This window comes from Saimiri boliviensis, chromosome 13 (genome assembly GCF_048565385.1).
Source record: "Saimiri boliviensis isolate mSaiBol1 chromosome 13, mSaiBol1.pri, whole genome shotgun sequence".
NCBI lineage: Eukaryota > Metazoa > Chordata > Mammalia > Primates > Cebidae > Saimiri > Saimiri boliviensis.
This window is the reverse complement of record NC_133461.1, coordinates 30,657,065-30,669,974: the sequence shown is the minus strand read 5'-3', so window position 1 is coordinate 30,669,974 and position 12,910 is coordinate 30,657,065. Positions and strand designations below refer to the sequence as shown.

The 12,910-nt window shown below is 33.4% G+C and overlaps 1 protein-coding gene across 7 annotated transcripts in view; it reads right to left on the bottom strand.

The window, feature by feature from the left end:
* SMAD2 (SMAD family member 2) overlaps nucleotides 1–12,910 on the bottom strand; it is an 84,637-nt gene that overhangs the window by 16,680 nt on the left and 55,047 nt on the right. For 6 of the 7 annotated variants that reach the window (XM_039463704.2, XM_039463706.2, XM_039463703.2 and 3 more), the window contains 4 exons: nucleotides 10,864–10,953; nucleotides 9,661–9,854; nucleotides 8,719–8,853; nucleotides 5,586–5,660 (listed from right to left, as the gene is read on the bottom strand). In XM_039463704.2, the coding sequence (XP_039319638.1) occupies nucleotides 5,586–5,660; nucleotides 8,719–8,853; nucleotides 9,661–9,854; nucleotides 10,864–10,953 (494 nt within the window). The remainder of the gene's footprint in view (nucleotides 1–5,585; nucleotides 5,661–8,718; nucleotides 8,854–9,660; nucleotides 9,855–10,863; nucleotides 10,954–12,910) is intronic. The other variant, XM_039463709.2, reaches the window with a different exon arrangement.

Here is a 12,910-nt window from a genome sequence, read left to right as displayed (position 1 = left end):
AAAAAGAAAGATATGGTGATGTTTATATTAATTCATTAGGATGATGTTGTAATTCTAAATGCATATCATCTCTGTATCATAGTAACAGAGATTAAAGATACATGTAACAAAAACTCACAGGACTAAAGGCAGAAACAGGTGACTCCAAAATCAGAGCTAGAGATTTTGTCATCATAACTGACAAAAGAGATTTTAAAAAATCATAAAGGATTAAGAAGATATAAACACCATCAACCACCCTAACCTAAATGACATTTAGAACACTATAGTACACTATTTCCAATGAATATATGAAACGCTTATCAAATAAGCTACAGGGTTGTAGCATAAAATAATTTTCACAAATTTCGAAGGACTAAAGTCACACACACTATGTGTTGGACTGTAACACAATTAAATGAGACATCAATGAAGTATCTAGAAAATCCTCACACTCCTTTAAAAAACTCAAACTTCTAAATAAGCCATGAATCAAGAGGAATTAGAAAATATAAATATAAAAATTGTAATACACAGCTAACAAAGCTTAGAGGGAAATCTACAGCTTTAAAATGCTTACATTATAAACAAATCGATGATCTAAATGTATACCACAAGAGGCTAGAAAGAGATTAACTGAAGAGTAAGTAGACAAAAAGATGATGAATACAAACAAGTGAAATAGAAAAGAGACCAAGATAACAGAAAAAATTAACAAGACAAAAAATTGGTCCTTTGAGACTACTGATAAATCCCTTGCAAGATGTTTTAATAAAAAATAAAAAGTCAAATTAGTAACATCCTAAGTTTTAAAATCTCACATACATTAAAGGAATAACAAATATCAGAAATAACTTTGTATCAATAAATTCTCCAGCCTGGGCAACATGGTGAACCCATCTCCATATAAAACAAAGAAATTAGCTAGGCACAGTGGCATGTACCTGTGGTCCCAGCTCCTCAGGAGGCTAAAATGGGGAGGATTGCCTGAGCCTGGGAAGTTGAGGCTGCAGGGAGCCAACTATGCCATTGTTCTCCAGCCTGAGCAACACAAGTGAGGCCCTGTCTCAATCAGTTCTACAACTTAGATGAAATGAACACATTTCTAACAAAATACAAGTTTATCAAACACATATACAAAATTAAAAATGTAAATAATCCTCAATTTAAAAATCCCTTTCCTACAAGAGATGGTTTCCCTGGTAAAATCTATCGAACTTCTTTTTTGGATACAGGGTCTCAGGTTTTGCCCAGACTGGAGTACAGCAGTGCAAACATGGCTTACTGCAACCTCAACCTCCTGGGCTAAAGTGACCCTCCTGCCTTAGCCTCTTAAGTAGCTGGGACCACTACTCTGGCTAATTTTATATATCTATATATATATATATATATATTTGTAGAGACGAGGTCTTGCTTTGTTACCTAGGCTGGTCTTGATCTCCTGCGCTCAAGTAATTCTCCAGCCTTGGCCTCCTAAAGTGCTGGGATTATAGGTGAGAACCACCATGCTCAGTCCTATCAAAAATTTAAGAAAGAAATAAGGCCGACCTCAAAGAAACCCTTTCAGAAAACAGGAGAAAGCCCTCTCCAGCACATTTTATTGATATTAAAACTAATCAACACATTAGAAAGAAAAAAATCCTATAGACCAATCTCTCATAAACACAGATGGAAAAATTCTCAAAAATAAAACAATTCAATCAAATCCAACCACGAATCTATATGATCCTCTTACAAATGCACAAAAAAATTCAAGAGCCATTCATAAAATACAATTAGAACATTAGGAACAAAAAGGAAAAGCAACTTCCTCAATCAGATAAAATCTCCAAAATATCCACAACATCATACTTAAAGGGGGAATTGTAAAATGTATTTTACAATTATAACTTCAACACTTTATTGTAGGTCTTAGGACAGAAAAAGGAAAAAGCATAAAGACTAGGGGAAAAAAATTGTCCTTATCAACAGATGACATGCTTGTATATGCAGAAAATCTCAAGAACCTACAAAAGTCTAGAACCAAAAAGTCAATTTAGCAAGGATGTGAAAGAAAAGATTAACATACAAAAATCAAATATTTTCTATATCCTAGGAACGAACAGTTGGAAAATAAAATGTAAAAGCAAAAACATGTATAACAGCACTAAAAGTACAAAATACTAAAAAATTTACCTAATGAAAGACATGCTATACATCTACATCAAAAACTGTAACAGCATGGCAGAAATAAGGCATAGTTAAAACTAACACGAAATTGTCAAGTCTAATCCTTCCTTTTTGACAAAAACCTTACTTTTCTACTTTATAGAGATGATCCTAAACCACAAAGGTCAAGTGCTTCTATGTCTGGATCTCAATTAATCATTTTCCTTCAAATCGTTGTGCAATCTTACTATCTTCCTTTTTCTGAACAGTTAACTCCTCTTTTAACATTTTCTTTAGCTACATTCATACAGTGCTTATTACAGGTTAGGAACACGTAGATGCTTTATAAATATTAGGCCTGTTAATACTCTGTGAGTTAAGTGCCATTATTATCCCTATTTTACAGATTTTAAAACTAGGTTACCTAGCTAGTATATGGAAGAGAAACATTTTAAACTCAGGTAGTCTAGCTGAGAATCTGACAATGCTATCTTGATTTTATGTATTTGCTTAAGAGAAGTAGTCTTGTAAGTGGAGTATGTGAACAATATCTAGGAGCACACAAAACTACTAGTTTACAAAAAGAAAAAAATTAAAACATGTTTTCTATTTAATCTCATCCTTCAATTTCTAATTTTTGTTTATATTTTAAAGTGTATATAACTTAGAAATAACTAAATACGCATATGAGTAGGATAGTCTCAAAATCTTAATACTCACCGTATTAGCTTTCTAGGGCTTGCTCTAACAAAATACCACAAACTGGGTGGCTTAAAACAACAAAAACTTATTTTCTCAGAGCTCTGGAGGACATAAGTCCCAAATCAAGGTGTCAGCAAAGCCATGCTCTCTCAAAGGCTAAAGGGAAGAATCTGTTCTATGCCTTTCTCATAAGCTTTTGGGTTTCCCATTAGGAACTGCTCAGCTTGCAGCTGCTAACTCCAGTTATCTGCCTCCATCTTCATATGGCGCATTCTTCCCTATCTTATAAAGACACCAGCCACACAGAATTAGGTGTCCATCGTTCAGTATGACTTCATCTTAATTACATTTACAAAGATGCTACTTCTAAATAAGGCCACATCCTGAGGTATTGTATCTTAGGACCTTATTGAATGTTCTGGGACACAGGCAGATTAAAAAACCCTTTAAGTCTCTTTGTTAGTGTATCTTGGACCAAGCATAGTGTGTGTAGAAGATACAAAACTGAACTGAGAGTTATGAAATCCACATCTTATGATTATATTCTATTTCTCTATATACCTATTTACACAAATATGTTCATAAAAATCATGACTTGAAAAGAGACTGATTATCCAATACTACAAAGGTTAATCAAACTTTTCAATTTCTTACGATGTCCAGCCTGAGCTCTAATGTCCACAAGACTATAAAGAAAGAATAAAGTCTTGACCAGAGAAATCTAAATTAAAAAAAAAAAAAAAAAAGTAACAAGTGCTTGTTCATATAGTTACTCATCATGCCTAATTTATCCTCTGGTTGCCCTTTTAAAAAATTTCAATTCATTTTTTTCCCAGCAGGATTCCCTCTGGAATCCACAGAGAGGTGGCCAACTGTATTCTAAATTGGAGCCCTGCATCAGTCAGAATTGTGTTTCTTGCCATGGCCCCCAGAGACAGAAACTGATACTGGGTAAGAGGCTGGCAGCCAAACCAACTGCTGGCATCTGATGAATCAGATATTGCCATACAGTAATTTTAAACGTGTCATTCAGAAAGCCAGTAACACTACTCCACTGAAACAGAAATATTAGGTTGGGTTCAAAGTTAGCCCTAACACTGCAATCATCTTAGCTGGCTGACTCAGGTTATTCTCTACTTTTTTACTTTGATTCATTTATCACAACCAATACTTGTATTATTGCTCCCTGTGTTTCAGTTACATTGCTGAATAGGTGTCTGTGCACTAATTAGAATACCTACAGCCTTTTTTATCTGGCTTCTTTCACTTAACATCCTGCTTTCCAGGTCCATCCATGTTGCCAACTTCAAACTTCATGTTGTACTGTCATTCCTTTATATAGTTGAATAACTCTTGCAGAAACATACCTCATCTTATTTATCCATTCATCATTTGATGAACATGAGTTGTTTTGAATATTAAGAATAACGCTTGCATAAATGGTCATGTACAAGTTTTTGAGTAGACATGTTTTCAACTTGCTTGGGTACATAGCTGGCCACATATGTTAACTCTATATTTAACTTTCTGAGGAACAGCAAACTTTTCCAAAGTGCTGAACCATTTAACATTCCTACCAGCAATATATGAGGACTCCAATTTCTCCACATCCTCACCAACATTTGTAATTGTCCTTTTTTGATTATAGCCATTTAGTGGGTGTGAGGTAGTATCTCACTGTGGTTTATGATGTTCAGTATCTTTTCATGTCATTCACTTTTTAATGTCACAGTAACAGCTGTCCATCACAGGCAAAAAAGAATATTATTGCTTCAAGAAGAGAGTTGATATCTAATGTTAGAAAGACATGTGGAAAGTCAAATATCATTTGCATTAAGATATTTGCATTAAGATGTATAACATGTTATTTCCAACGTTCATTAGATTATCTACCTTTCTTAGTTATCTGGTACTCCTAAACAGCCAAATGTATGATTAGCTACAGCAGAAACTTCTTTACCTGGGAGTCTAAAAAATGGAAGGATTTAAACAACAGAATTATTGTAACCCCTCCCTCCCCCACCAATGGTAACCCGTTTTAAAATAATTTGTCATAACCACAAAATACGTTAGTATTAAGATGTGGAGAAAGACTGATAGCATAATTTGTCTGTGATATTAAGACTGATAGCATATATTATCTGTGATATTTGGCTGTGATGTTAAGGTGTCCAATAGTTAAGATACAGACAGGATCAAATGAATCAAACTGGACAATTAAAACAACATCAAAGTGATTTCACTGGTAATTTATTAGTTGTGCTGAGTTATACATTGTATTACATGAAATGCGATTTAAAGCTTTCTCTATCATTGTTTGGAATTTATAGTTAAACATAAGAAATTAATCTACTATAATTAAAAACTCACTATTAGGTTCAAGCAGTGAACAGCTGATCCCTATCCTTCAACCCCAAATTCCTCTGAAAATCAGTTATTTGACTAATTATGGTCTTTTATCACAGAGAGGTATTTAGTCACAGGGTTAACTAAAACTTTCAACAGAAGCAAATACTTAAAAATAGAAGCATGTGCATGTTTTCAAATTTTCCATTTACTCTAATAAAAAATATAACAATTACTCTGCAGAGTATATGGTAATTTTTCAATGACAACATGGACCCCTTTGATGGTTCAGATATGTTAAATCAAGATAGATCATCTTTTGTGAGTTTCAAAAAACAATACAAGAAATGTATATCTAATCACTGAGGAATTTTCAAAGACTTTTTTTTTTTTTTTTTTTTTTTTTTTACCTGTGTCCATACTTTGATTCAACTGTTGGTCACTTGTTTCTCCATCTTCACTGATATATCCAGGAGGTGGCGTTTCTACAAAAGTTTAAAACAAATCAAGCATAGCTGCAACATAATCTCACTACCTTTTCTCCCAGCTACAAAAGGTAACCAATGAATCACTCCAAATAATAAATAATATTATATATTATTATAAAAGTAATATGGCATACTGAAAGTGTATGATTCAGGATCTTGTCTAAATTTTGCAGGTGAATCCTTAACATCTACTTTTAATAAACTCCTGCTCTCCAGACATATTTTCTTAGACATTATCTACATATCTTGCTCATTCCTATAGGTACATTATTCTGGGGCAAGAGCCAAAAACCTAACTTCAAAAATGCCTCAGATCTGAATCAGTAGGCTGCAAAACCATTAGTAACTACAATGTCTTTCGTTGTTGTTCAATCTAATGAGCATCATTATTTCATGACTTAGAAAATTAAAAGCACACACACAAACACACACACAAGATTTTGGATTATAAAAGTATTAAATATTATAGGCTTACAACTTACACTAAGTTATATAGGCTAAAATAGGGTAGTATGGTTCAGGATTGGTCCAGCCTGAATTCTACCTAAAAAGTATGTTTCTCCAAGGCTTCCTAACTGGTAAAGTCTAAGTGTTTGAAGCAGAGAATTCAATTCAAATATATACTACTGTATAAAGAGGTAAAATGCTCCCTGAAAATAAACATTAGGATACTAACATGTTACTTCCAATATGCTGTCCGAATAAAACATTTACGTTCAGAAAGGCTCCTGAATAGCTGAATAAACTGCATATAAAATAAAATCATGTATACAATTTCATCAACTGTAATTCTCAGGAGGAAAAACAAGTTCAAAAGATTTTTATCAGTTTAACATTTACATTGCTGAACATTTTTGAGCAATTCAAGATAACACCGACACGTATTCAAACAGAATTTTAAAATTAGCAAAAGAAAGAGGCTGGGCGTGGTGGTTCATGCCTGTAATCCCAGCACTTTGAGAGGTGAAGGTGGGCAGACCACCTGAGGTAGGAAGTTTGAGACCAGCCTGACCAACATGGAGAAACCCCATCTCTACTAAAAATACAAAATTAGCCAGGCATGGTGGCACATGCCTGTAATCCCAGCTTGCTCAGTATGCTGAGGCAGGAGAATCACTTGAACCCAGGAAGCAGAGGTTGTGGTGAGCCAAGATCGTGCCATTGCACTCCAGCCTGGGCAACAAGAATGAAACTTCATCTCAAAGAAAAAAAAAGGGGGAGGGGGCGACATTTAAGTGTCAGTACCCCCAAATTTTAAAAACAAAAATTCTAATAAACTATACTCAAACAATAAAGAACATAAGCGTACATATTATGCGTATTTTAAAAGTTAAAGCTAATAAAATTAAACAGAGCTAAGCTTTGTGAGTTTAACCAGTATCTCAAAGATCTAATCAGAAAGAAATGCTGAACCTTAAAAATGTGTATCCTATTTTTTCCATTATCATGATAATAAATAATAAAGCTATTAGCATTTTTGAGAAAATGTTAAAATTTCCTTTAAGTGGTTTTGCTGTTGCTTGGAACTGGATAAAGCCCCACTATCTAGAAAAGCAAATGGGTATAATTTACTTCTATTTTCTACTTTATAAAATATTCCAATCTAAATAATTAAAGGAATAAAAAAGAAAGAAAAAATGAGCCCAAACATTTTCACCAGTGAAAGCCACTAAACATTCTGGTGAATATCCTTCCAAATAATTACTGGGTATGCGTGTTATAATACTGCATGCTTATATCTAAGTTTCTTAGTACTGCTGGCTGAATAACAGTAATTCCCATACTAAAATGACTTAAAATGCCTCCCCTTCCCGACACCAACATTCACAAAACTCCACTCGCAGCCAAATTTACAAAAGTAAAACCAAATTTTTCTACCTAGCAATTGCCCTGTTTCACAGTCTCATGTTTTCCCTCATCCTAGTATATCATACTATACCTCACCCCCTCCCTCTCTTAACTTTAGTAAGTTTGTATTTCTTAAAAACCCAAAAAGTAGCCTTAAATCCTCTTCTGGAATAAAACAGTAATCACAGAAATATACATTAAAACAATCAAAAACCACTTCCCATCTGTAAAACCAGCTATTAAAAAAAAATACTACTTCTTTTCTTAGTTATCTTCCTTTTCTTATAGATTAAAAACTATCTTCAATGAATAAGCATTATTTCCATGATGGATACAAGAAATAATTATTTAAGTAGTAAAACTGTATTTTAAAATTTTTGTAAATGCTCTTAGTTTTAAGTGTGGAATAGAGGAACATTACAAAAGGAAGAAAGAAATCAAGACACTATAGCTTAATCCTCAAGCTAACATCATGCTGTTTCTGCTAAGGAGGAAAATCAAACAAAAAGGGAAACATACAAGAAAAGTTAACAAAATATTAGTTGTTCTCCTAAAAAAAAAAAAAAAAATGAAAAAGCCAGATATCACATGGTGGAGTATTACTGGATCACATAATATATTAGAACAAAATTTGAGAACCATGTAGCTGAAGTCATTTTTCATCAGGAATTACTGAGACACAGACAAAACATAATTAAAACAGAGGTTTTCTGATGTTCAGTATAACATGGAAGCATTGCTATGTCTATAAAACTAAGTATTATATTTCTTATAAAAACATTACATTTCTGTTAAATATTACCAAGTTAGCTAAGAACAAATGATCAATGGGTGGATTTTCAGTTATATGTGCTTCGGAGGTACTTTTTTCCTACACCATTTGTTTTGCTTACATTCTGCATCTCGCTTAGCTTCAACAACTAAGACAAACTTACTAAGATCTTTTCTTTTCTGCTTCTCACAGTACTTTGATTAAAGTCACTGCAAAAGAAAATGAAATATAAAGTAAAACTCTTCTCCAAACAAAACTGTTTAATGTACTAGGCTTATACATTTCACAAGATACTCACCCAACAAACCAGATTTTTCTCTTAAAAACTAAGAAGCATTTTTTTAAAAAGTGAAACCACAATTTACTAATACTTGAATGCTTACAAACAAAATTTGTATCTATCCAAGTTTTAGGAGATTCAGAAGGCAAAAATACCTGGAATATAATTACTCTGTGGCTCAATTCCTGCTGGGAAGTTAGTGTTTTCTGGAATGGAGTGAGTATAGTCATCCAGAGGCGGAAGTTCTGTTAGGATCTCAGTGTGTCGGGGCACTAATACTGGAGGCAAAACTGAAAAAGTTCAAGAAATCCAAGTTAACGGCAAAGAGCAAAGGAGAGTGGGGGGACCTTTTCAGTTTGCAACAAGACAACGACAAAGCAGTTGTAGCTTAATTTTTAAAGTTAGGGTCCACCTATTTGACTATTTAACTAGGTGTCAGTTATTGAAAAAAATGACAAATCTGACTACGCCTTTAACTTACATAGTCTACTATTTAAATTTCCAAATTCTAATTTATCTCAAACTTTTGGGAACAATGTGATCCTGGTATTTTATTACCATAAAAGTTCATAAATTCCCACTGGAAAAGTTAACATTATCTTTATCTGTAAAATCAGATATAGGAAATTCTCACAGCTACTGCTATATTTTTTAATAGTTTCAGGTAGACAGCTAACTAAATGAAAAGTCCTGTCACAAGCTTTACTAAACAGGTTATATACAAACGATGTCATTAAAGTACTTCTAAAAGCACTCCAAGTGCAAAACGCTTGAAAATCAGTTACTGCAGCAGACATGTAAAAGCACATCAGTGTAGCTCTAAGCAGACTGCCCATCTACAGTATTTCCTGGATACGTATTTTCATGCCAAATCATATACTATTCCAAGAAACAGACATATCTTTCCCTCTAAGATATGCTTCCCCATTAAAAATTAAAAAAAAATAAAAAACACTTTACCACCAAATAACATGCACAATTTAAGGTAACTTATTAGAATTTTACACCAAAATTTTCCTGGGTCACAACAGTACCTAAATATACTTAAGTTCAGGCATTTAATACAAAACCAGGAAAAAAACTTGCAATGTTCCTACCTGGTGTCTCAACTCTCTGATAGTGGTAAGGGTTTACACATACTTCATCCTTTTTAAGATTAAAAGCATATTCGCAGTTTTCAATTGCTTTGAGTTCATGATGACTGTGAAGATCAGGCCAGCGCCATAATCGGCAATATATAACATGTGGCAATCCTTTTCGATGGGATACCTGGAGACGACCATCAAGAGACCTATGGGGAAGCAAGGGAAAAAGAAAGGAGGGAACTTTAGGAAAAAAATATAGTCAAATGGACTAAATTCGTACATTAAGAGCATAAAGAAAAGAATGACAGCCATTTAGTTAGTTTTAGTGAGAATCAAGAAGAAAAATGTACTATTTAATGGATCTGATAAAAGTATGCAGCAGCACTAGCAAATGTTTCTTATAAATATGTCACACAAATGACTCAAATGCCAATGAAAGGCTAACTACTTGTGAAAAATTGATTTTTAAAAAAGTGTTATGCACTTATACTGGAAAAACTTTGTCAACTTCTATGTTTAGTCAATCAAACTCATTTTAGAGATGCTTCTAAGGGTATTAATTCTGGAAGTGACTGAACAGTCAAAAAAGGAACTAGTGTGAAGAATGAGAAATAGCAACAATGGTGTGATAGTAACTTCCTCAGACTACTGCAACTCATTACCCAGTTTGACTGTTTTGAGAACTGAGGTATACTTATATAGTTCACAAATAAATGTGGATGGTAATGAATATGATGAGATGAAATGAACAAATACCATATACGCAAAAAAGAGAATGAAATGATTTTTAAAAGTAACATAAAAACGAGTTAACCTACTGTTAATTGTAATATAAGGGGTTCATTAAATATGTATTAGTATAAAGATGAGATTTTGATAACAAATTTAGCAGAACTGATCATGTATCTACTTAAAAATTAGCCCAACAACAGATTATAATCTGATCTCAAGCTCAAATAAATAGTTATCAAACTTCTTATTCTTTAGGGGATACAATAAAGAAGATTCAAACTAGAATTGCATTGATTAAAACATCAGCTGAAACATTTCATATATTTTTTATACTGGCAAGCAGATATTTTAAATGCTATGCCTTATTTTACATTAAGGAAACATCCTAGGCAAAATTATACTAATCAACCCCATATAGGTCTTCCAAAATATACCCCCCCTCCCACAAGATCTCTAGGATTCGACAGAGGGCAGAATATTCACCTGGTTTGTTCAGAGAAGCTGTAAAGGCCTGTTGTATCCCACTGATCTATCGTATTTGGTGTACTCAGTCCCCAAATTTCAGAGCAAGTGCTGTGCATAAATTGAAAAACAAAAAATTGATGTGAACATGGAAGCATGGTTATTCAAAATACCATGATGTAAAACATGGAGAATGTACAGAATACTTCCTTCACCCAGAAAATATACAATTGCTTCACTTTTTCACAGGTATTTAGTGCTGGTTACTATATTTTCTATATGAAGGAAGCCAATAAAATGGAACATGTGACTCCAGATAAGTCATGATTATGTTTTTAAAATGTGAACACCAATGCCCTCTAGCTCAATGAATCACACCTATAATGCCCTTTCCGATTTCCTCTATTCAAAAGATCTAAATCCTGTGCCACGAGCTTTACTAACAGTGCTTCATTTTATAATCCAGTTTTTAAAAAAAATATCTAAAAACAGATGTCAACTGATTTTTAATATAGAAAAAAAATCTATAAAAATAGACATACATTCACAGTTAAGATTTTTAGGTTATTTGGTCATGATACTTCTAAGTTTTACTGAAAATTACTTTGTTCTCTTATCACTAGAACAGACAAAGAAATCGATTTTGAAATCATTCTAATTTAGCATAGCACCTTAAAATTTTTCTCTCACATTTCTTTCCAGAATATGGGCAGCCCAGAGATAATTCTCCCTTTTTCTCTACCTCTACTTCATGTCAAAGTAACTTCTGGGTCAGTGAGAGAAGGGAAAGAGCTTAAAACAAAGTTTTGGAATGGAACTTTTGATAGCCAATGTCTCAGGTACTAAGTTGTACTTTTTAGGCTAGTCAAAAGATAATTTCTGAAAAGTTCATTTCTCACATATTACAAAATCATCAAAACCTCAATGCAGAGAAAGGAGTATTTCAAAACATCTTTTGAAAATAAATCAAGCAGCTGATAAAATTTCAAATGTACACGTTAGTGAGCTCAACTGGATCAACATTTCAAAGGGCAATGGTGAGAAGTGCTGGCTTCCTGTGGCTAGGCAACAGAATCGTGGGGCATCCTCAGTTTCAGTGCTACAGGAGCTGTCGCACAGCCATCAGGCTGCAGGAACAAGACATGCCCGGCTTTAGGGGCTACAGTGACTGGACAGTTCAAAACAAAACATGTTTGGAAATTTTCCAGCACCTCACTGAAGTGTTTTATAGATTCTCTTGCTTTTTCAGGCTGCAATATTTACCAGACAATAAAAGTCAGAAAACGCCAGGTAAATTACAGCTAACTTAGACCTTTGCCTTTTTTCCAAAGATAAACTGATTTAAAAACCATGACATTAATGATTTAAAAGATTTGTCAAATAACTATTGGAAACATATAGCAGGATGTAGTTTAAATCACAACAGAATCACCTAAATTCTACAGACTTGTGAGTCTGAGTTTATTAAAGAAATGGTATACAGCAGACTCTTCTTAGAAAATAATTAACAAAAGTGTGGCACAAGAGGCTATTTGCTCTGCTATCAGATCATTTCACTCAAGTTATTCTGAGACTGATATGAGAACCAGAATCTAGAGTCTGAAGTTTAAGTTGTACTTTATTTAATCCTTGAAAGGAATCACAAAAGAATAAACAGTAACTGTGAAGAATTTGCAATCAATCTAGAGGCAGACCGACCTAGACCCCAACTCTAACTCTGCCACTTTCCAACTACTGTCATAGGGTATATTTAAGCCTCAGTTCCACCATTATCATACCTAACAAAATTGAAACGTTTATTTAAAAATATTAAATTTGTTCCTAGCTAGTAAAACCATTGCCTGTTTACATAATGAAAAAATATTTTTAAAAATAATCCAATTTATAACAAAACAGTCCTCTGTATCCAAGGGTTCCACATCCTTGTATTCAACCAACTGTGGATCAAAAAAAGTAAAAATAAATTTTAAAAACTAAAAGATAATGCAACTGAAAAATACAAAATTTAAAAACAATATGGAATATAACAACTATTTACACAGCATTTACATTGTATTATATATTATGC